The sequence below is a fragment of the Centroberyx gerrardi genome, chromosome 2, assembly GCF_048128805.1.
Source record: "Centroberyx gerrardi isolate f3 chromosome 2, fCenGer3.hap1.cur.20231027, whole genome shotgun sequence".
Taxonomy (NCBI): domain Eukaryota; kingdom Metazoa; phylum Chordata; class Actinopteri; order Beryciformes; family Berycidae; genus Centroberyx; species Centroberyx gerrardi.
In genome coordinates, this window is record NC_135998.1 from 15953321 (window position 1) to 15979203 (window position 25883).

A 25883-nucleotide genomic window follows, 5' to 3' on the forward strand; every position below is an offset into this window, starting at 1 on the left:
AAGAGGCTGATGCAGTCTGGTCTACTAAGCTGCAAACGTGAACAGCAGTATATCTCAAGAGAAAACCAGTGCATTTAAAACAGCACATACTGTTGCCAAAGAAAGACGGGCAAACAGAAAGATGAGTGTCATCATGAAACTTAATGAAATGAATGGTGCAACAGTAAGCCCCGCACACAGACCATTCTTGTGCTGAAATCATTACAACACATAGATTTTGTCTCATGTTAAATCAATTGGTTTGCATATTAGCATAAATTATGTGAAAGTGCAATACATGGACGTGCACATGATTATCAGATGTGGCTTCAGTGGGAAAGGGGATGTAGACAATATGTTTTTTTACATAGCTGAGCTGGGCCAGGGCACAGACACACAGTCTATGTGTAATTGCACTGAGCTTTTGGACAGCAGGAATGGATTAAGATCTTTTGCCATTCTAAACAGGAGAACATATTTGGCAGGTTGGCCCCTCTCTACTCTGTCCAACCCATATATCACTTTCAATGTCCGCCATATTGGATTTTCCACCATTTTCCCCATGCTTTTAAACCATTTACATACCAGTATTTCCATGTATTTTCTCTGTTAACACAAGAAAGGTAAATGTCTCTCCCTCTCCTCTGTGCTATTCAACATTTTTTTTTTCCATTGATCAAGTGAGTGCCATCAGCGCTTCATCTAAACTAATTTCACACATATAATTATTTACCTTTAGAACAACAGTGTGATGAGGCACACAGAGTTCCCGAATTCACTTTTAAAATGATCATTGAAGATCTGTATTTCGGTGCATACATTATAGTTTACCAATATTTTTAGGATATTGTATCTTTTAACCTTGAGCAATGAAGACAGAAATTGTTTTTCAGACAGCTGTTTTACATTTTTTCTAGAGAGGGCTCATTAGACCCTTTCTTTTCCCACACTCAATTTACATTATGGACGCTAGAAAGAAATTGGAGTGAGAAGCGTTAATGGACCGGTGTGTGTGTGTGTATGTGTGTGTGAGGTTGATAGGGGATGGTTGTTAGTCAAGTACTGAACTTTGAATTTTGATTATTTTATGAATGGTAGGCTATGCAACTCTGTAAGAGTACTGCTATTTTTGTTGCATGCTGGAGAAAGTCTGTCTCGTTCCATAGTTCCAAATCTTGCCTTGACGTTTTATTAAGTATTCAACTGCTTTACTGTTAATTATATACTTAGGTTATAACAATGTAAAATATGACAAACACTTTTGGAGCATGTCAAGCTTTCTGCAGCATCTACGCACCATAAACAGGTTGAAATATGAATGGACTGAGGAAATAAATAAATGCTTGTAATATAAAATTCCTTCAGGTATATATACATTAAAAAAAAACCTACATCAGACAAAAAAAAAAATGATGAGTCTACTAAGGTAGTCTCCAATTGCCAATAAAGCAGTTCCAAGATGTACATCAGTATGACATCACATGCTCACAAATACTGATTAGTCTGTCCTAGGCTGTGAAATCAATTATGTAAATTTGAGTGGAACCCCCTGCAACCTGATTTTCCCCTTAAATTTCCCCTTAAAGTAGCTTCAAAGAAAGGACATTTTGTCCATACCTTACGACAATATTCTGTATCTGCTTGTTCCAATGCTTCATTGAAGCCATAGCACGCTTATATTGAATGAAATATTCAAACCCAAGATCATGGGCGGAAATTACGGGGGGGACAGGGGGGTCCGGACCCCCCCTTCCTGGGAAAAACAGTGAGTTGTCCCCCTCAATATATCATTGTAAACATAACTATATAATTTTAAATAATATAATAATATGCATTGAAAGCACATGTGCTAATTATAGACACAAAACAATGCGTTCTTAAGTTTCTAAAGATTGCGCCCCCCCCCCCCTCTCATATGCCTCACAGTGGTTTGGTCCACTGCCTACCTGCCTCCCCGAACCCCCACACACACACATTAGCCCTCGGTACGAGTGTGTGTGGAGGATCTCTGGAAGTGTGTCAGTGGTGGCAGACCTCCAGTAAGAAGCTACTTTGCAAAGGTTAACTTAAAACAAAGGATGTGTCAGACATTTTTCTTTACTTCTACCACTCAATAGAATAAAACACATTCACAATTGTAACCAGACTACATTTTGTTCCGTTACCTCGCGCTTGAATCTTGTGCGTCAGCGTGTTGGTACGGAGCCGCGTCTCCTAATGCATGTGTAACCCTAAATTTTATGTGAAGACTCCAGTCTCCCGGGGTGTGGGCAATAATCAGGCTACAGTGGTTGTTTGATCCTCTTTTTAATACCGGGCCAAAACGGCAGTGTCAGTAGCAGGTAACAACTCTTAGCTTCTCACATGTGCACCGAGAATCTCGTGTCTCTTCAACAACGTCCCCTGACACACACGTTACAGGTAGGAACTAAAATTACTCTGGGGGACTGACTAAATAAAATCTTAGAATTAAATAATAATAATAATATTAATAATAACAATAATAATAATATTACTAACATTAGTAGTGATATAATAATAATTATAACAATAATTATTATTTATATAATGATCCAATAATCAAGTTGAAATGAATTAATAATGAAATATATAATAGACCATACAAAATAATTGCAATACAATAACTTAAGATTACAGTCTTCCCCCGCTACATCAAGAAATGTCCACATTTCAAACAGAATCAATCAGGTATAACACTGCCAAGAATGAACAAACTACGAATCGTCCATGACAAACTGATAACATTATGCACAAGATAACATGCACTGAACCAAAAGCATTCAGAATCCCCAAAACATCAATTCTCCCTGTGTTCACTGAGTGGCCATAAGGATGCCAACTCCAAATGTGTGTTTTTTTTTCTTTGTTTTTGTTTTTTAACACAGTGTCCCATGAAGTAAAACGTCCCGTCATCCCTGGGCCGTGTCATGCCAACTAACAAAGGGACTGTACCCAGTAAACCAAACACAACAAACAAAAATAAGTGGCAGAGTCACAACATCACCCATTAAGTGACAAAGTCTCTATACTTCGAGGGCCGTCGAAGCATACGCCCACTGCGGGATGTCAAGGGTGAGGGGAGGGGCGCATGGGCAGATGAGGGGAGCCCGCTAGAGTCAGTGGGAACCCTGGTAGTGGGAGGGGAAGTGCAAGGGGGAGAGGGGGCTGAGAGGGGCTGCGATCGGCATTGAGGGGCACCCATAGCAGCGGCAGGTGCAGGCTGCCTAACAGTCCTTGCAGGGACATGGGGAGGGGTAGGAGGGCGAAAGGGCAGGGCCCCTGACAAAGCAGTCAGAGGGGCTGGTGTCAGAGCTGTACCAACTTTAGTTGGCACAGCGGGCACAGGGCTGCTGACAGGTAAGGTTGGCAGAGGTCCTTTGTAAACTTTAAGTCTATTGTGGTGAACTATCCATTTCCTTGAATGTTCATTCCTTGGATCTGTGATCTCATAGGTGACACCAGGGCTGCCATCCCTGCTCATTCTCCTCAGAACCACAAACGGTCCCTTCCATCTGGGGGCAAGCTTGTGCATCCGTTGAGCTGGATCATCCAAGAGCACAAGATCACCTGCCTTATGAGGGTGAAACACCACCATTTTGTCATACTGGTGCTTCTGGTGTAGTTTGGATGTACCAGACTTCTGAGCCGCGTCCCTGAAAGCATGTGACAGACGCATGGTGAGATCCCTGACGTATGCTGCTGGTGTACCTGGCGTAGAAGATGTCAAAGCAGGATCACAGTTCAACATGATATCCACTGGTAGGTTTGGCTCCCTCCCATGTGCTAGGAAGAAAGGTGAAAATCCAGTACTTGAGTGTATGCCGGAATTATAGGCGAGTTCCACCTGTGGCAAGTACTGGTCCCATTCACCACCACTCTGATACATGTACTTAGCAAGTTGGTCTTTGAGCGTCCTATTCAGTCTCTCCACCATACCGTCTGATTGGGCATGGTAGGGAGATGTCCGAGTTTTTTCGATGCCCAGTGAGCTGCAGAGATGTTTGATCAGGTCTGACTCAAACTGTCTGCCTTGGTCCGTGTGGACTGACTCTGGAATGCCATGCTGTCGGATATAGTCCTCAAAAATACATTTAGCTACTGTTGTGGCACGTTGATCCCTCAGAGGAAAGAGGTTGACATAGCGTGTGAAATAGTCCATTATCACTAACACATACCTATTTCCTTGTGCAGTGATGGGTAGCTCTGTAAGATCCACTGCAATTTTTTGGAATGGTCGGTCCGCTTGAATCGACTGCAGTGGGGCTCTTTCATGTGGGGTAGGGGAACCACGTGATTGACATGGTAAGCACTCCGCACAAAACTTGTGAATGTCACGGGACATGTATGGCCAGTAACAGATGCGTCTAGCCCTTTGCAAAGTGCGCTCTGCACTTAAATGTCCACTGAACTGGTTTCCATGCATGCCCTTCAAAGCTGTGGGAATGAGGACCTCGGGCAGGACAACTTGAAAGCTTGGTGACGTGTGCGGCCCGGGTTTGACTTTTCGGCAGAGTATTCCATTTTGTAATGTCAGTTTGGGGCACTCATGCCAGAGTTTTCTCAGTGTAGGGGGAGAGTGTTTGAAGCGGCCAAGTGGCGGCCTGTGATTACTTCTCTCCAACCAAGCCATGACTTTGCTGAGACATTCATCCGCACTTTGCTGTCGGTGGAGTTCATCCAAGTCAATGGACAGTGTGGGGCTGATGTCAGGAATGACTGATGTGGAAGTGTCATTCCCGTTCCTGCCAGAGGAGGGCACTGTTTCACTGGGACTGTGAGAGGTGATGATACACTGAACAGCTTTAGTGTGTGTCTCTGTGGTCGGCCGTCGGGACATAGCATCCGCGTTAGCATGTTGTTTTCCTTCTCTGTGAATGATGTTGTAGTCATAAACATCCAGCTCAAGTATCCAGCGACTCCGTCTACCTGTGGGATCATTATCCACTGGGCTTTTCCTGAGGCTGAGCAGAGGCTTGTGGTCCGTTATTACTGTGAAAGAGGTGCCAGATAAAAAATGCTTGAAGTGTCTCACAGACCAAACCACTGCCCAGAGCTCACGGTCATAGGTAGACCATTTTCTTTCCGAAGAGCTGAGGGTGTGGCTTGAATAGGCAACCACACGCTCTTTCTTGTCTTGATGTTGAGCAAGCACAGATCCAGTGCAGTCTTGTGAAGCATCTGTGTATAACAGGAATGGCTGCGTGAAAACGGGATGTGCTACGATTGGAGGATTAATCAGGGCGTGTTTCAGTGACTGAAAGGCATCCTCACATTCAATGGTCCATCTGAATAGAGCACCCTTCTGTGTGAGGGCATGGAGTGGAGAAGCAATGACTGAAAAGTTCCTGACAAACCTACGGTAGTAAGAACATAATCCAACAAATGCTCTCACTTCCGTGGTCGTTCTGGGTGTAGGCCATTCACGGACTTTATCCAGGTTTCTTGCATCTGGCTGCAGACCTTGGCTGGACACGACATGTCCAAGGAAGGACACTTGGGTGCATGCAAACTGACACTTCCTGGCTTTCAGCTTAAGGCCAGCTGAGCGGAAGCGGCTGAACACTTCTCCAAGGCTTTTCAGGTGATCTGTGAAGGAGCGGCTGAACACCAGAACATCATCCAGGTAAATCAGGCATTCCTTCCAGTGAAGGCCATGGAGCACAAGCTCCATCAGTCTTTGGAATGTAGGTGGGGCGTTGGTTAAACCCATCGGCATGACTTTGAACTGGTACAACGCACTTCCAGTGCTGAACGCTGTTTTCTCTTTGTCGCGTGGGTCGAGCTCCACTTGCCAGTACCCACTTGAGAGGTCCATGGTGCTGAACCAACATGCACCGGATAGGCTATCCAGGGCATCTGCAGGACGTGGCAACGGGTATGAATCTTTGATTGTGACTGTATTTAATTTCCGAAAATCAATGCAGAACCTGTAGCTGCCGTCTTTTTTCTTTACTAGAACGACAGGGGAAGCCCAAGGGCTACAACTTTCTTCAATAATGTTTTGAGAAAGGAGCTGTTGAACCTGCCTGTCTATCTCAGCTCGGGTATGGGGTGAAGTCCTGTATGCTCGCTGTCTGCTGGGCGAAGCATCTCCTGTTTTGATACTGTGTTGGACTACATTAGTGCGCCCATAATCCTGATCATGTGCACTGAAAACATCAGAGTAAGTCAGAAGTAAGGCCTCCAACTGCTGGCGCTGTTCATCATTAACTGCAGACTGACTAAGATCAACTCCGGGCAGTGACTGAGATTGGGATTGGCTTTTTACTTCAGCTACTGTGGCTGTTGTGACCTCTTCTCTGGAGAATTCCCCACCCTCCTGACTGCCTAGTGAGTGAAAATCTCCTAGTCTTGTGTCACATGGTACATGGCAATCACTATTGGTGGGGTTCATTACTCTAACATAAGTGATGCCTGTTTTTACAGGAGCCAGTGTGCGTGCTACCAACAAACCTGGTAAACTAGGGGGTCCTGGCTCTAAGATGCCAGTGTAGTTGGACATGTCATCAGGCTCACCAGTAGTGGGCTGGACTTTAGCTATAATGTTCATCTGTGACATAGCAGGGACTACTATGGGAGCTAAGGTGACAGCACTGCAACTGAGGGGAGCAGTTTGGGTGGCATGTAGGAGAGGGACAATGGCACGATTCCCCACTTTCAACTGGCCTGCCCTCCAGTCAAGAATGGCATGATGTTTGTGAAGAAAGTCCCATCCTAAGATTACTGACTGTGTAGTGTTTCTGACTACTTGGACATTGTGAATGAAAATCTCATCACCTAACCTAATGGTAATGGAAAGCGTGCCCAATGTGTCTAAATAGTCACCAGTCACTGCCGTTGCAGACAGGTAAGACTTTTGAATAGGCTTTGTTCTCAGGGAAGGAATGGACATTCTCAGGGCTTCACTGATCAGAGATATTTTTGAACCTGAGTCTAGCAAAACTGTGGTGGCAATATTCTCAATGACTCCAAATACATAAGATGTGGGAGTATCATGTTGAGGTGTTGGTTGTGGGGCCTCATCTTCAGGAGTAGCAGACACTTGGCCCGTAGTACCTGCTACCATGCGTTTCCCCGACGAGAGATGTCCTCATCGAAGCTCACATGATGATCACGTTCTCTGGACAAGGGTCGCCTCTCCCGTGAAGGGTAGGTGCTGTGTGAGCCATACCTGGTCCTGGCTGGCTCTGATGTGGAATAACTGGAGTGTCTGTGCGAGTCAAGATGTTCCGGATAGCTGGAGCCAGGACTGCTGGAGTATCGCCACCGATCTGGGCTGGAGTGTGAGAAGCGATCATAGCTGCCAGTAGGATGATACTCACGACGAGGAGTTGGAGAAGATGGAGGTGTAGGCGAGCAGTCTCTCACACGGTAGCCGGGGGAGTAGCTGCGGTGAGGATAGTCCCCACTTGGCCTGGTAGATCCATGATGGCTGGAAGCAGAAGAGTGGGAATAACGCGCAGGCGATGCATGTGGAGAGTAGCGATGTCTGTCTCTGCCCCGCTCACACCTAGACCAGTCAGATGAGTCAGGCCTGCCTCTGTAAGAGTCTGTATACTGAGAACTGTGAGTGGCAGAATGGTCACGGTGCTGTCGCAGACGAGTAACTTCCAGTCTGAGTGCACGGACATCATCTGATAGCTGTTCGACTGCATTCTTAAGGTCAGGAGATTGGACCGAGTGAGATACACCATGCTTTGTGGACACCATAGCAGAGAGTGGCTCACCTTGAGGGACAGAGGAAGTTGCACCCTGCGTGCAGGCTGGCATGAGAGCAGGTGGGGGAAGAAGACGCAAAGCTTCCTGAGCCCGTTCCCATTTACACGCAATAGCTAAGCCTTCCTCCAATGTAGTAGCTCCATGCTCATGACACTTTGCTTGAAGAACTGGATCCATACCAGCTATGAACCGTCTGAAACGTTCCATGGCGATGGCCGGTCCACCGTAATTGGGGAATGCCTCCAGTACAAGCCTTGTGATTTCAGCTGCATACACTTCCAAAGGCTCCTTAGGTAGGCGTTGCCTTGCATTCACAAAAGTCTGGAAATGTAGCAGAAATTCTTTTCTCCCAAAAACATCATTCAACTTGGCTGCACATTCCTCATAGTTCTGCTGCACTCTTGGTGGTAATGATAGCCAGTATGCCAAGGCATCCCCACTAAGTCTAGTAGGAAGAATAGTGGCTATATTTTGCTGTTGTCCATCTGCACAGGCTTTAACTGCAAGCTCCAATCTAGCTTTCCACAGAGAAAAACTTTCCTTGTCCTTACCATCCCCATGAAAACACGGAGGCAGCTCCACTCTGTAGTGAATGACTCTTTTGGTGTTGTTACCCTGTGCCGAGCCCTGGAAATGGCCAGGTTCATCAATGTCGTCCTCCTCAACGTCATCCACTAACGATGCCACCGACATGGTCGATTATTCTACTGTCCAACTTAGAAACCGGCGGTAGGAAGGCTTTTGTATTTGTCTTCCGTCTGTGTTACTTAATTCACAAACTGTCCATGTATTTCTCCAACAGTTCATACAACACAAACTTGAAAGTCGGAACTCACGTTCACGTGCGCGAACACAGCTTCCACGTTGTGATAATCACTCACCGCCGTACGTAGTTGCTTGCCCTGGCTTCAGCGTTAATATGAAGAAGAAAAACCGCTGCTACCAATCTGTAACCCTAAATTTTATGTGAAGACTCCAGTCTCCCGGGGTGTGGGCAATAATCGGGCTACAGTGGTTGTTTGATCCTCTTTTTAATACCGGGCCAAAACGGCAATGTCAGTAGCAGGTAACAACTCTTAGCTTCTCACATGTGCACCGAGAATCTCGTGTCTCTTCAACAACGTCCCCTGACACACACGTTACAGGTAGGAACTAAAATTACTCTGGGGGACTGACTAAATAAAATCTTAGAATTAAATAATAATAATAATATTAATAATAACAATAATAATAATATTACTAACATTAGTAGTGATATAATAATAATTATAACAATAATTATTATTTATATAATGATCCAATAATCAAGTTGAAATGAATTAATAATGAAATATATAATAGACCATACAAAATAATTGCAATACAATAACTTAAGATTACACATGTATGTGTATGGAGGCAGGAGGTCTATCCACAATTAAAATCATCATAACTCACTGAATTTTCGACCGATTTTCAAGCGGTTTGGTTTGTTACAAATGCCAGACATGTATTTATGATACAGGATACTTGGTTAAATTAAAATGCGGGTTTTCATACCAAAATACTTTATCTTTTGTAGATGGTAACAGTAATATTTCTATAATATAATATTTAAGATTAACTTACCCTACGTAATTAGGTTCTAAGTATATTGTTTTTTTCTTACTGCATGTAAAATGGCTGCCACTATGTAATTTTGTTTATAATTTTGGAAATAAATGAAGACTTAATTCATAAAAAAGACATAATTACAACAAACACTATGTTAAAATATTAAGTAAGTTTCTGGCAGGCTTCACAGCGTTCTGGACTTTTACATTGACAGCAAAACATTAGAGATCTGCTTTTTCGGGAAAACTAAATCTAATTAGGCATATATTAGCTTTAGTTCAGTTAATGGGTGTTGCTTCTCACCTAGTACTGTAAATAACCTGCATGCTGTGTGTGTGTGTGTGTGTGTGTGTGTGTGTGTGTGTGTGTGTGTGTGTGTCTATTTGTCAGCCAGCCAGGTCAGTTAAAATGGCAGAGAAAAGAAAAACAGACATCCGATCATTTTTCAGTGCACCGAAACGCCAAGTAGAAAGACCCCAGTAATATCAAAGGCAATTTGATAAAATCTTCATAAGAAAGGAATGAAGTGCTTATGGAAATGTTTCATAATGGACCTCTATATACATTTAATACAACAGTACTTTTGGCGGCACCTTTGGTGTCCCCTTCAGGAATTGCTCTTGAGAAATTTTTCTGTTTATTGTCCCCCCCAACAGTGAAATGAAATATCCGCCTTTGCCCAAGATGCCATTTTGTTATGGCTGCAGCAAATGGAAAAGATCTAGATGTCTTGTGCATCATTTTATACACATTTCCCTGTAATTTACCATGACATTTGATATCTTTGGAAAACTCAGCGACTTGACTAGAATTTAAAATAAAGTTCTGTGGCTTTTAAAGGATAAGGCTGGTGTTTTTTAATGCATTGCTTGCCGTCAACAAATCCTATGAAAATAACAAAATCAACAATGCGTTTGCTCTACTCCCGTTACTCTCTGACTTCCCACATACCGTTTTTAGCCATCAACCCGGAAGTCATTGGCTCCAATTGTAAGCTAAAAACCTTGAAATACAGCTCACAAAGTCATAGTTTCAATTTTAAAAATCGCTAACTGTTACCACGAAAAGTCAGGCTGTTGTAGTTATTATCAAATCAAATTCAAATGGGAATAAATTCTTCATTACACCGGGGACTATTTTTGGTGCTACGGAACTACTTTCCTGAGATCGCAAACGTGTTTACAGCCGGCTTATTAAGTTGTTTGAGGAAAAAGTCGGCTGGCCCGGTGCATCGCGATGATGAAATGTGCTGCCCAGAGCAACGGCATGGCTCTTTGACGTGTTTTTAATCGTTTTTTTAATACAATGGAGTTCTATGGCTGCTGGGGCACCGGCTACATGGACGAGACTTGTTGGCAAAACAAAATCATTGCTGATTTTGTTATTTTCATAGGATTTGTTGACAGTAAGAAATGCATTAAAAAACACCAGCCTTATCCTTTAACAAAGCTAAACAAAGCAAACGCACACCATGCTTTTGAATTGATGTCTCACTGGTGCAACCAGCAGGGTGGAAGAGAACAGAATTAACATGCTACTGTTGCTGTGAATTTAAATAGTCAAGATCAGCTTCTCCATTACAACTTTATGACACTGTGACAATATCCAGGATAATTTACATGAAATATCTGTCAATTGAAAATCACAGTAGTGGGATCTGTTGTCGAATCTGTCCACGAATGTGTTAAATGTCAGTTTTCAGGCTATTTTTTGCGGCCTCGTTCAAATGAATGGGAAGTACAAATCTGAACGCTACACGCCGAATAACCCCCATGTTATAACTACAGACTGATCTCACAGAAAAACGTGAAATGAACACGACCATTACGTGTTGGTGGAACGTAAAGTGTTACATTTACGTTTTCCCAGCACAAACTGGTTACGTGAAGGAGACATGACTATAAACTGGACGTAGTGTCACATTGAAGTAGCACGGTGGAAAGTAAGGGTGTTGTGGTGGGGGATGGCGGATGGGCGTATACGTTTGCCTTCGATGTCGGCGAAACCCTAACCCTTTTAATTTTTAACGAACGTTTTTCTTATTTAACCATGACCAAACCATTTCTCTAACCTTAACCAAGTTGTTTTAGTTGCCTAACCATAACCTTTACCCCAACCTTAACCAAACTTGTTTTACTTGCCTAAATTTAACCGTTAACCAACCTTTAGGACGTATTTAAATTTGTGGTGGAGGAACGTATTTAAATTTGTGGTGGAGGAACGTATTTAAATTTGTTGCGGGGGGAATGTAATTGAGTTTGTGGTCTAGAAACGTTATTTTCCCATAATACGTGTCCACAGCACGTAAATCGCCGTTTTAGAGATTGTGTTCATTTTATGTATTTGTGTGAGATCATGTCGCCTAACTAAGTGGAAGATTGCTTTAAGGCTAAGATGATCGTAGCATCAATCTTATGAAGCCTCGTTTGCCTAGTTTGTGAAGTGTTTCTGAAAAGCATCTTAAGACGCTCTTAAAAATGATCGTAGGTAACGACTGCCTCTGACCAGTCTTAGAAGACTAAGTGCCTCTTCAGAAAGAAAAAAAAAAAACACTCCAAACACTGCGACTGATGCAACTGGATAGATGAGCTTCTGGAGAAGGGACAGGGAAGTGGAAAATATATTTTCAAAAGAGATGTTCAATAACTTGTTTACGTGCAGTGAAACCAATCATGTATTGTACATCCCTTGGCTGATGCAGACCTGCCAATCTCTTGCCCTCCTCTTTCTCCTCTCTTTCTCCTCTCAGTCACATAGTGGTGCAGTCGCCCAGAGAGCAATGTTGTGATAACACCTGAATAATGTGTTGTTTGCAGCTCTCTTGTTCAGAGAGCCTGCAAAAACCCTTCACATGGTGAAGACATTTTTATTTTTTCATATTTCCGAAAACTATAAACTCTCCCGTGTATAACTTTTTGAATGACTGAGATAGCTCTGTCAGATCAAGGTATGAGTCTTTTAATCTGTCATGTATCTAAAAGTAAAAAGTGAGAAAAATGGCTTTAAACATTTCACAATATTCTGTTTTCTCTGGTGGCATCCCACAGAGTTAGTCTACAGAAGAGTGTAAGGAAAAAACACACCAGCACAACAACAAATCCAACAAATCCAATTCTGATTTGTTTTCTTCAACAACATACTTGGTCACTTCCTTACATCAATCTGAAATCATAGGATTGGCTTAAGTGTCTGTCTGTGGACGTCCTTTACACTTTTTGGACACTTATCTCTCTTTGCTTTAGTGGTGAGAAGGTAAACAGGAAAAAGTCAAAAATAGAGTGGAGTAACAAGTGAAGCTATATTGTCAAAGTTAAGTTAAATTTTGAAAGAAAAATGGATCAGTACCTTTGCCTACTAGTAAAGGTCTTTCCCTTTTGTTTTCTGAAAATAATTATTTACAATGGTTCTCTATGGGGAAACTGACCTTACTGCACCATTAGCTAGCAGCCGGCTGTGGTACTGCAACTACCTTACCGGAATGACGTAGGCACTGGCATCAGAAGTCAGCCAACTTACTGGGAGCTTGTAATGAACGAACTGTCATATGATCACACTTAACAAGCACAGATGCCGTACAGGCCCCACGGCGCGTGTGGAATTTTAAGTTTCACTTTCATTTTCACAATAGCAGACTGTTGGATTGAGTGCAATGCTGCTGGTCTGCAGGTCTGCATCGCTAAATGACAGACATGACGTGATACACACATCAGACACAGTAGAGATCGATTTACATCAATTTCTATACATTGACCAACTTTTGATTTTGTGGCGGTGCGCCACAGATGAGCCTATTCATGGGAAACCTCTAGAGGCCATCTGACGAAGTGTTGATGACTGACTTACTGACTGCCTGACTGCCTGCCTGCTTGACCTCAATATACCTCTTGATGCCCTCAGCTGTGCGGTGGGAAAACCCTCTTTACCCCTAAGAGAATTAGTTACCTAAGAGTTATTGGGAAACGAGGCCGTAGTCTTTCAATACATGCAACAGACTACGTAACATGTTTTACCAATCAGTGGTAAACAGCACACTGTTCTCAGCAGTGTGCTGGGGAGGCAGCGTCAGGCAGGGGAATGCAGCAGGATTAACAAACTGATGAAAAAGGCCAGCTTTGTCATTGGGCTGACCCTCAGGCAGGAGCAGAAGGGAGGAGGACTAAACTGAACTCCATCCTAAACAACACCTCCCATCCCCTCTTTGGTGAGCTGATGCAGCTATAGGGTTCCATCAACCTCTGCTTCATCCCTCCAAGGAACAAAACAGTTTCTATTCATTTATATTTTTGGGAAGTCTTGCATGAATGGCTGGCTTCAGGTTGGTTCTCAAAAAGGGCAACTTCGCGGCTGTCATGGTGGCTCAGTTGGCAAAGGCGCCTACCATGTAAATACGTCTTGAGTTCACAATTGGCCTGGAACCTTTGTTGTTTGTTACATCTCCCCTCTCTAATCTTTTCTGTCTCTTTTCACTATGAACTGTGTAATGAAGCAGAACTGGCATTGGAATAATCTTTAAAAGGGCACTTCCACAGAGCTGCTAGTGGGGTCTGTAGGTTTTTTGAGTTTTGTACAGTGGCATGTATACGGCCATTAAAGGGAGAAAATGCAGTATACTTTTCCAATCTGAAAATGAAATGCAATATGAAATTGAACGACTTTGAAATATCGGTAACGCTTTATTTTACAGCCCGCTAATTACGGTGTAACTAGTTTGTAATTATGGGGTACTAATAAAATAACAATGCTGTAGCTACAGGGTAACAAAAAAGTCCGGGAATTAAGTGGTAACAATTTTGTAATTGTGAGAGATTTATAAGGTAGTTATGGTGTAACTATTTTTGTAATTACTGCATATTTAAAAAATAATTACAGGGTACAATAACGTAAGTAGGGGGGACAAAACAAATGTTATCAGTGCTTGTTCCCTGTAGTTATGGAGTAAGTATTTAGACCCTATATTGTTTTATAAAAGGATTATTTTACATTTTATATTATAGGCAAGAGAAGAGAGAATTCCCGCACGCTGTCCTTTTACTTGCAATAAACTTTATTACTGATACAACGTTTCGGTCCTTAGACATTCATCAGGTAAAACCTTTTACCTGATGAGCAAAATCCTCTGTACTAATCTTTTCCTGTTAAATAATAAAATTATAAATACATGTGGCTTACCAAGATGGAAATCACTCTCCATGTTTTCCTTTCTGAAAGGTAGATATTGTTGAGTTTTCTGTCTCAATTTGCAGGTGAACACCGATCAGAGATGAAACTGTGAGTCTGTGTGTGTCTTCAGGTCAATCGCTCCTTTATGACACTGACATTCTAAATTCTATGAACTCTGCTGCATTCTGTCCAGCTGCATTATGATTCATCAGATGATGAAGCTCAGGCCCCAGTAAACTTTGATGACAGAGATGTCCCACTTCGTACATGGTTTATAAAGTACACATCATTAAAAAACACATGACTGAATATTTGGAATTTGTATTAAGATACCGTATTTTTTATGCGGAAAACATCTATTTAATTGCTAATTCCTATTGCACTTTCACTGTTTTAAGCCACAAGTTAGCTCACTCTAATCTTACTACTACCTACTACTATTACTACTATATATTATCATTACCTATTACTACTACCTACTATCATATCTGAGGGGATACTTCAGGAAAATAAAAAGAAAAGTTATTCATTTTCAATTCAGCTTTTCAGGTGTAGAATTTTTTTTTTCCAGAACAACCTGTGCATCAACCCATTTAGTTAACAGAAACATGGATAGCACTTTACAATGGCCTTTTTCCAGTCCATGAACCTTTAAGCACCGATAACATTTGTTTAGCCCCCCCTAATTACATTATTGTACCCTGTAATTATTTTCTAAGTATGCAGTAATTATGAAAACAGTTACACCATAACTACCTTATAAGTCTCTCATAATTACAAAATTGTTACCCCTTAATTCCTGGACTTCTTGTTTTGTTACTCTGTAACTACAGCATTGTTATTTTATTAGTACCCCATAATTACAAACTAGTTACACTGTAATTAGCGGGCTGTAAAATAAAGCGTTACCGAAATATCAAATAGGACCATACCAAAGTAGTTTATTTGTTTAGTTTCCATTGTTTCCATTTCCATTTTCCAAAAACTAAGAAAAAAATGCTAGACCAGCATTTCTAGATTATGTTACTTGGTTTATACAAAATAGGTACTGATGGTATTCAGTTACTACCCCCATTTGGACTCATTGTTAACAGCAAGAGTTCCTGAGTCAACCAACAGCTGACTCAGGAGCCAATATTCTCTGCTACAGGTAAGACACAAATTATATGTAGGTTCAAACTTATCCTTTAAGAATTCCAGGTGAATCTGCACTATACTGCTGAAAGTGAGGAGATATTTGGATAGTTTGGCACGCTATTTTAAAAAATATGGACCATATTCACACCAAAACTAATGATATAGTTAATGGTGTAAAAAAATATTAAAATTAAAATTAATTAAAATTATTATTAAAATAGATTGTGAAAACAAATTCTGTTTACCGGCCAGCCCTAATAGTTGCTTCTCAATGCAGTTTGGCATCTCTCACTATTTTGGCAGTTCTTTCATCCGAAAGAGCTGCAGACGTTTGTGCTGAACAGAGCGGATAAGAGAAGGAGGCAAGCGTCTTATGGTTTTATGGAGAGGATGAAAATATTTGTGTGGCCTTAAATGCTCATTGCTGACCTATGTAATCTCTTGAGGAGAGGTAAAGCATGTGTGCCAGGCTTCAATAGCCTACATATAGGGGAAATACTGTGTTACAAAAATGCCCTTCAGACCTTTTAACTTACAGCTCCTCAGATGATCAGTATTATGCCAGAAGCACATTACACGACTGTTGCAGGACATCTCACATTTACCGAGCTACCAAATCCCATCTTGTATCAAAACAGTGCACACACTTTAGGATGAGCTCCAGCTCTTACCTTCCGGTAGAAGATTCAGGGTTCCCAAGAGCAGGCTGAACCGTTATAAACATTCATTCCTGCCTATGTCCATTAAGCTTCTCAACACTAACATGTAATGTAGATGTTGGCCATGAGGGTTGTGCAATATGTCGCCATTGTCAGTAGGTGTGTATGTGTATATGTGTATAGGCAAACTGTTGAATATGTGTATGTGCAAACTGTGTATGTGTATGGAAGCCATGTGTTGTTAAGATGTTGACGTTTTTTACTATGTAGTATGTATGATTTTATTTTCTGTGGAACTGCAGGACGGAGTCCAGAACAAATTTCCCTATGGGCACATTAAAGTATATCTTATCTTATCTTATTATCTTATGAGGCAACGACGTGAGTTTGCACACTACAAGAGTCAACGACAAGGGACTGCAAAGTCTCATGCGGGGCAGACTTCAAACAGGATTTGACAAGACGTTGAAGTCTAGCAGGTCTTGCCTCGTGGGACTAGAGCCTGCAAGACGGAAAGCCAAATGGGTCATTAGTGTTAGCGCTAACAACAACAACAATGGATGAACAGCAACTGGCCGCAATTTGTGTTTGTACATTCATATGTGCAGATAGAAGAAAGAAAGGAGAAGAAGAAGAAGACTAGGGTTTGGGCGCAGATGGTTGGGTTCTTTGTAGCCATATTTCCCATGTGTGCTTTGCAGTAAACAGAGTGATGACATATGCTGCTGCAATCTAATTGGCCAATGTGACAAATCCCTTGTTGTATTGCACTCACACTACAAGAGCAATGACAAAAATGTCAAACATATTTGAAAATGATCAGGACGTCCCAGACTGCTTCGGGAGATCAGGACATGGCATGCTGACCTTCTCACGCTATGCAAGTCACGACATGTCGTTTTCACTCCGATCTTGAAAATTTGTCTGGGACCATCTAAATTGGCTGTGACATCAGGTGTGTGTGAGGCCCTGTTTAGAAAACCTGTCTCTGTCTTTAATTCTTAAAAGGGTATCTATGACATTGTTCTAGAAGCATCGTGTAACATCCAGGGAGTCTTTGGTAAAGTTTTTTTGGAGAGCAATGTTTTACTCTGTTATATCCTTCAATGAATACCATTGTTGTTCAGTGTTTTTCAAGACAGAAAAAGTCCCCTCCTTTCATAAACATGTTCTGATAATGATATAGATGCTGAGAACAGACAATAATGCCTATGCGTTTTGCGCATTGTCACTTTTTTTATACATTGATAAGGCCTCAGCTAACAAAGCACACATCCATATCATTCTGTCCTACATCTCTAAATTGAATATATCAGATGAGGTGAATACTTCTTCACAATATACATCTAGACATCTAGACACTTGTATGGCCTTCTGTAGACTTGCTAGTTTGAATACGATGCACATATCTGCACAACCTGTATATATGTTGTAAATTCACATATGTTTTCCTCATGGTCTCATGTCATTCTCCTCTTTTTTCTAATTATTTCATACTGAATATGTTTTATATTTTTGGTGTGTTTTCATATTGTATGTATTCTACATTCATTTTTTTATTTGTCTCAGTAAGTCTCAGTAAATTCTACTTAACATGCTCTCATGTTGGAATTGTCAGTTGCAACTGGGTATTTTTTATATAAAGCCATTTGCTAATATTACTATTTGTATTCTCCCTGCTGTAAGTTTCATCTTATCTTATCTCATCTCCTCTCATCTTGTCTTGTCTTGTCTTGTCTTGTCTTAAAGACCACTTAAAAGATCACAGATTAGAGTAGGCTACTGGTTTTCTCTTACAGCTTTCTCTTTCAGCGATTTTCATGTTCACAAATCTTGACTTAATTGTCAGTCATAATACGAATTACACATACTAACACAATAATCAGAATAACACATAACTACTGTGGATATTGACTATAGTGAATATTAAAGAGTTTCATATTTTTGAGTATCCATATCTACATCAAACAGAAGGACTGAAGATCTGAGCCTTTGATGTGCAACTGTCCTTTTTACCACTTCAAACAGAATACTGTATTGCAGGGTGAGGATACGAGCCGAATGGCAATATGTTTATGGACTATTTCCCAAAGGTTGTTGCTACGCCTCCATCCTCCCCTCTCTTACCTGAGTTATTGCCCTCCTTCTTCCCACAGAGATCCGTGAGGCGTTCAAAGTGTTTGACCGAGATGGGAATGGGTTCATCTCAAAGCAGGAGCTGGGGGTGGCCATGCGGTCGCTGGGATACATGCCCAATGAGGTGGAGCTGGAGGTCATCATCCAAAGACTTGACATGGACGGTAAGTTAGCATCTTTTCTTTCTCTCTCTCTCTCTCTCTCTCTCTCTCTCTCTCTCTCTCTCTCTCTCTCTCTCTCTGTCTCTGTCTCTCTCTCTCTTTCTCACCCTCTCTCTCTCTGTGGGTCAACAAGCTCACACAGTGCACAAGCAGGTACACACACACACACACACACACACACACACAGGTCCTTGACTACATGGCTGATGTCAGAACACCTACTATGAATGTTTTGTCTGGTTGTTGAAAGTAATCTAATATACGAACTATACAGTGACATGTTTGTATCTCTGCCTGCTTTATCAGGTGATGGTCAGGTTGACTTTGAAGAATTTGTCACATTACTTGGGCCAAAACTTGTTGCCGCTGGAATGCCTGATAAGTTCCATGGAGCAGACTTTGATTCTGTGTTTTGGAAGGTATATATCATCAATCATCATCATTGTCATCATTATCAGTCAAGTCTATACCTCTTTCCTTTATCAGAGTTAACTACTTCCATTATCTTTCCTTTTTGAGCAAGATGATTTTCCTGAGGGCTTTTATGACATTTTGTGATAATCAGCCAAGTATTGTAATTAAAATTACCATGCAAACATAATAGAAGTGAAATAGTCATTTAAGCAACAGAACAATCATGCATTATATTCAAAATTGCTTCTCTGCGTTTTCCTAACACATTAAAGTTCTCTTTTTTTAAAATAGCCATGAGAGAGCACACCAGTGTTCTGATCACTATGAAACACTTTGCTCTAACGGTATCTTCATTACTTAGCTACATGTAATGTATGTATGCTGTTTTTAATCAATGGCCAGCTGAATACTCACACACCATATAGCCTATTGCTGACCTGTGGTTTATGTGCCTTACTAAGGGACACTTGAACAGTAGTTGTCGTGGTGCTCATGAGATTTTTCTTGGTGTTTTCTGATATCCCAGTGTGACATGCAGAAGTTGACTGTGGATGAGCTTAAGAGCCTGCTTTACGACACCTTCTGTGACCACCTCACTATGAAAGACATTGAGAATATCATTATGACTGAGGAGAGCCACCTGAACAGTCCGGAGTGCCAAGTGGATATTGATAGTATGTTTCATAAAATATTTTGTTCAAAACATTATTCAGAAACTATTCAAACTTTATTAAAATACTCACATTACTGTATATTTTAATATGTTTCTCTAAATCTCTCCACAGCAAGCCCAACACAACAGGTGAAACACACATGCGTGCGGAAAAGCCTGATTTGTGCCTTCGCCATTGCATTTATCATCAGCGTAATGCTCATTGCAGCAAATCAGATGCTGCGCAGAGGAATGAAGTAAAGAATGGTCCCAGCACAGTTTCCAGCTGGTTACAAAAAGGATATAATGATGGAGACTGAGAAGCAAACCTTAACAAAATATCTTGCCGTCTTTGGTTTTCAATAAGTTTTCAATAACCATTTTGGCCCAAGATCCAGTTGACTCACAATGACCAGACACTATAACACATTCTCTCTATAATGGACAAATGGTTGTAAAGTCTGTTGTTCCATGTGAACCACTAAACATAGTATACCATATTGTTAGGAAAAAATGTTGTTGGTGTGCAACAGAAATAATAAAAGAAAGAAAGAAAGCGAAAGAAAGAAAGAAAGAAAGAAAGAAAGAAAGATGTTTTAAGGGCTGATAAGTATCCAAAACTAGTAATGTCCCATTATATAATATTAAAATTGTTTTCTAAGATATTAGATAGTAAGGCAGACTGTAGATGATGGCAATGTATGTACTGTATTAATAGTTATACTGTTTCTAATGTATCAAAATAATCAATGGTATGTGGCATCAAATCAGTACAATGCCATTTGGAAGGCACCCAATAATAATGTAAGTAATAGTAATGAAAAAAACAGACTTTGTGAACTAAAATGTTGATTGACTACATATCAAATTCAATGGACCGCATTAAATGTATCTATACCCTAAGCATTTGCGGTAGTAGATTTCAGTGCATAAATTAACATTCACATTTTGAAAAAAACACGAAAAATGAATGGGCTATCCAAAGCCTGTATGCCTTTATAGTCTCTCTGCTTATTTAGTGAAGATTTGTTGTCAGCACAATTTCACATCCAGTTCACAACAGGCTCGATTCAGACCTTGACTTTAGCACCCAAAGCCCTGCAATATGTCTGCCGCTCATACTGTTTTCCTGATGCAAAACAAGACATCTGCATTCTAATAAACACCAAAGACATCAAATAGGATATGAATTGTTGAGTCACAAAAAATGTATTAGGCTGTACAACACTGTGCAATTTGACAACTCTCCACAGCATAAGTATCAAGATGTGTAAGATGTGCGCTCGAGCATTTACGTGCTCGAGTTTTTAAGGAATCATAAAAAGAGACAACATCACCAGGGCACAGGGCAGGTGCCATGAAATCATGTAAATGTGCTGAGTGCACTGACTTTCCCTGATTTCTTACAAGCAAAAAAAGGCCTAAATCATTTCGGATTTTGTAAAGAATAAAGTTCTTATCCAGTTAAATTTCCTAAGAGCATGTTGCCAGTTCAGTCTTTGTGCACCATCATCCTAAATGACCAAAACTGATCGGATCTCAATCCACGTGAGACCCATGTAACTTTAGGGTGTCTGTATTGGGCCTAGCATGATTTGCACTGAAGACATTCGATTTACAAAATTGATGCTTCAGAGGACTTAAACAAAGCCACCCAGTAGCAATTTGATAAACATATTCAAGGGCAGCAGGGTTTTGCGCTGTACTGACCTTAGAATCCAGTATCCTAGAGCCAGCTTTCTATTTGTAACACTAGATTCTATGGAGAGTGCATTTTCCCTTGCTAACTTTGGTGCAATATTCACCTTCTCAAATGCTGTATGAAGGAATTACTTGAAGGCAAAAATTTCAAGTTTACTTTTCATTTTGGCCAGTTTTGCAGAGAAGGTATGATAATCATTGGACATTACACTGTGGAAAATCACAAGAAAAATGGAAGAGAGAGAAGAGATGACATGCAGAGACAGGCTAAGACCCATGAACACATGCTGTGCACCCTAGTGAGCTGATCCAGAGAACCCACACAGTTAATTTGTAAAGATGTCATTGTTTTCTAAAACTTAGTTTTTGGTTTAGGTTTGTTTTGATGCCCTTAGTGGGCTTTTTTACCTGAGCGTGTTGGGATCATTTTGTAAATCAAACAGATTCAATGCAATTCCTGTGTTTCCATGGTGCAAGCTGAACTGAAAACAAGATGAAAACAAGGTTTGAGAATAAAGCCAAAGTGCACAGTGAACAAATAAAATAGGGAAATCAGAATATTAAGATATAATCGCTGCAAGAAGTATCAGGTAAGAATCTGCGCCTCAACGGTATTTATGCAACAAGCCCAGAATTCAACTCAAATGTTGGCTTTCTCTTGACCATTACATATCTGGCAAAACCATGTCATGTTGCATATTCACAATCTACCTGAGATACACGCACAATTTTGGTTCATAATACAGACTTGTGCATGCATAACAGGCGCCAGCACCTGATAAGTCATAAAACAGTGAAAGACAATTTTTGACCAGGTGTAAGATCTGAGCTGACAACTGTGACTAAATTCAAACACCAATAACAAGCTTAGAACAACAAACATAGTATCTGTACTATACATAGCCAGTGAAAATGTCACTGGCAATTCATCCTATCTAAAAACGCACAACACACTTGCATGTACAGTAAATTAGAAATAAATGTGTGTACTATATGTGAGATCAAATTTTGAATTCTGATGTATGTTAAAATGATTATGCAAATTGTATAGTGATCATTGCAAAACAAATCTCAGTATTTGATATTTTTCTGTAAATGTCTAATTTTATGTGGATGTGCAGACTCTATATTTTGTGCAGACACAAAATACTCTAAGTACTCTTCAGTATGCTGTGAACGACAACAACATATCATGAACAATGTTGTTTTTTGGCTTTTACATGGACCACCAAAACAACATAATATTACTATTGTTTAAACTATGACATGGTTATATTTTCTTACTTGGAAAAGTGACACATTAAATCGAAGTGATTTTATTATGAATGTAAGCATAATATTTTGTAAAAAACAAAACAAAAAAACAATCAGGTTTCTGATGTATAATTTCCAGGTAAACTGGAGTTGGATGGACATTCAGATACAGTTACTGTGCTTTAAGGCCATGTACTTACATTAACTTTTCCTCTTCTGTCGAAGATTTATTTTTTAGAATCTCTTTTCTTTACAAATGTTTGTCGAATTAAGAAACTTTTACAAAATGCTATATATTTTTTCTTGCTCTTTTCTTGAAGTTTATCAGAACTATACCATTACAGAGAAAAAAGAAACTGTGTGAAAGAATTATTCTGGCAATACTCTAAATAAAATGGATATTTTATCTAGTACCTGTTTATATGTGAGAACTACTCATATGACATTACCTCTCCATGTCATCCATCTAGGGTATGGCTTTTGTGTGAATGTAAAATATAGTTATTGTATCAAATAATAGACTGTCTTAAATAGACATTGAAGCAAATATTGTGACCTATTCTGTATGTTAGTGTTTAATGAGGTTTATATACAGTTTGTTGACAGATTATCTGGTCTATATATTATTTCATGAATCTGATTTGGACTGTAGATGTCTTCTGTTCTGTGCTTATGTAATTTGCAGTATTATGGTCAAAAACTGTGAGCTCTGTAACTATTTAAAGTTTTAGAAAGATGGGAAATCCATTTTAGGAAAATGGACTCTTTTGGCAGAAAATAACCTGATTCTAAATGTATTTTTGAATTGAAATGACTCATAAATACTGTAAGTACTAATAAATATTTATGCAATATCTACTTACAAAAGGAATGGAAAATCTGTCTCCCCTGTAATTGATAAAAGTTCTTCTCACTTTCAATGGTTAATTTTTGTTGTACCATCCTACAGTGTGGCTTTATTTTTAACCTCTAGAGTGAGAGTATCCTGTTGCGTTATTTTTGTATGTACTGTAACTGCACATATACTGGTTACTGCATCAATTATACACTTATGTAAGTGGTGTCTAGATGCATGTAGTCCAATAAACATGAAGGCATTAACTTTGGGCCAGCTGGTTGGTTTTCATTTGTTAGGTTTACAAATGTGACTGTTGCTTACAAATTAAAGCACTGTGTGACGCATCTTGTTAAAAGAACATATGTCATGTACATTTATATTACTATTACATTTTAGGTATTTAGCTGACACTTTAATCCAGAGCAATTTACAACAAGTGTTAGAAGGAGAAGGGATAATAGGAACAAGATGAGGTGTGAGAAGAGAAGATTGGGTGCTTTTCAGGGTGCAAAGGGAAACAGGGTGAGATTCAGAATCCCTGACTGACTCATTGCACCATTTCAGATCCAGAAGGGAGAGGAGTAAAGACCTGGTGGTGTGATGGGACGGGCATGCTAACACCCATTAATAGCAGAGCAAAGCACACCGTTGTGTCTCCCAAGTATAAAACCTCTATGTGAGTCACAGAGCTGCATTTGCGGATTTGTCAGTCTCATCCTGTGGATACAAACCGATACGGAGACACAAATCTTTTTTGCACAGTTATTCCGTGGGAAGTGGAGGGAAATCCACGTGCACCCAAAAATCTTATATAGTTTTATAAAGGTCTTAAGTCTTAAACTTAACTTACAGAAACCTGTAGTCCCCCTGTTTATGGTTTGGACGTTTGGTTTGTTTTCCCTCAGTCATCATCTTTATTCAGATTTTGCTCAAAATATCCTGATAATATCAAACCGTGAATCCAACTGTGAATTACATTTCTTATTGTAATGTGGCACAAAACAAAGAATATTTGTTGTTGGAACGTTACCCTCTTACCAAGCTTACCCTCCAAAAGTGATGTTGACTTCAATATAAAACAATGAATAATAAGATACATTACTGTTGTTTTCTACAAGTGCATTGAGTAGCCAGCTAAAGAGATAAAGTATAACCACCTAGCTCCCACAGGGAGGGAAGGTTATTGGATGAATACGCTCTGTTTGTTGTCTTTTAATGAATTCTGACACATTGATTCCATTCAAAATACACATGTTAATTATTGAGTATTTTAGTGTTTACCTCAAAACCTGTATGATTTACTTTCCAATTGAATTATAAGTTGTGGTGTTGAGCATTGCTAAGTGACTACAGTTGGTATCAGATAGATGAATACAGTACAGGCATTACACTACAGTAGTTAGATGAAATCCTCCATCTCAGAAGACAGATTTAATGTAAACTATGCTGCTTTTACCACCAAACTGGAACACAGTATGTAACAACTAAACAAAAAGTTGACTATCTGCACTATCTACAGTATATTCTCTCTCTCTCTCTCTCTCTCTCTCTCTGTCTCTCTGTTTCTCTCTCTGTTGGGCAGACAACACAGCTTACCTGTGATTTAATTTCAATATACCACGGCCTGTTGACGGTTATATTAATTAATCATCGTTGTCAATTGTCAGTGGAGCGTGTCGAGTCGATTCAAACTGGTGAGTATAGATAATGTGCCAGTCTGTGGGTGGCATTGCATCCATGTTCATGTTATATCCTAGTACATCTAATTTTACATATTTCTGATAACAAAAAGAACAGCACAGAAGCGAGTCATTTGGGGCCAGGGTAATATGAATTGTGCAAATCCGTTTAATGTTGTTTACTGTTGTTGTTTCTATTCTTTTGTTTTAGTTATCTGACTATGGGCCGGGGCAATTTGAGCCGGCTGGAAAGGAGTCAGTAATCAGTAAACAGTTATTTAGATACAGTTATCTGGAATTAAACGGGATAGGCTTGGTATGTTGGATGGTAAGTGATCTGTAGATCAGTCAAATGATGCAAATGACGCCTTCACTTTTTGTTCGTCTCGTGTGTGAGTTGCCCGCTCACAAATCCTAAATTTAGAGACGGTGCTTATCCAAAGTCAAACGATGGACGTCCCTAAACTTCCTGCTCCTCAATGCCAGCAAAACAGAGATGCTGGTCTAACCAGAAAAAGCACTGTAAGTGAAAGTACAAGTCAAACGAGGAAAATAAACTGGCTGCAGAGAAGAAAACAAAGGCTGTTCAATTTGTGTGAGAGATGAGAACAGCCGACTGTTTCCAGGCAAAAAAAACACTAACAAAGGGAAAAGAGAGAGTACAAGTAAGAGTCCATCTAAAACCTTTGAAGAAAATTCATAAGCGGTAGTAAGGTGAAGAGGTGGGGAAGACAATATCACTAGACCATGACAAAACCTTAAACAACTGATCAGAACACT

The 25883-nt window shown here is 40.2% G+C and overlaps 1 protein-coding gene across 1 annotated transcript in view; it reads left to right on the forward strand.

The window, feature by feature from the left end:
• Nucleotides 1-19892, forward strand: part of cabp7b (calcium binding protein 7b) — a 34096-nt gene extending 14204 nt beyond the window's left edge. The window contains exons 2-5 of the mRNA XM_078288088.1: nt 18425-18568; nt 18872-18984; nt 19506-19653; nt 19765-19892. Coding sequence (XP_078144214.1) covers nt 18425-18568; nt 18872-18984; nt 19506-19653; nt 19765-19892 — 533 coding nt within the window. The remainder of the gene's footprint in view (nt 1-18424; nt 18569-18871; nt 18985-19505; nt 19654-19764) is intronic.
• The last annotated feature ends 5991 nt before the right edge of the window (nt 19893-25883 follow it).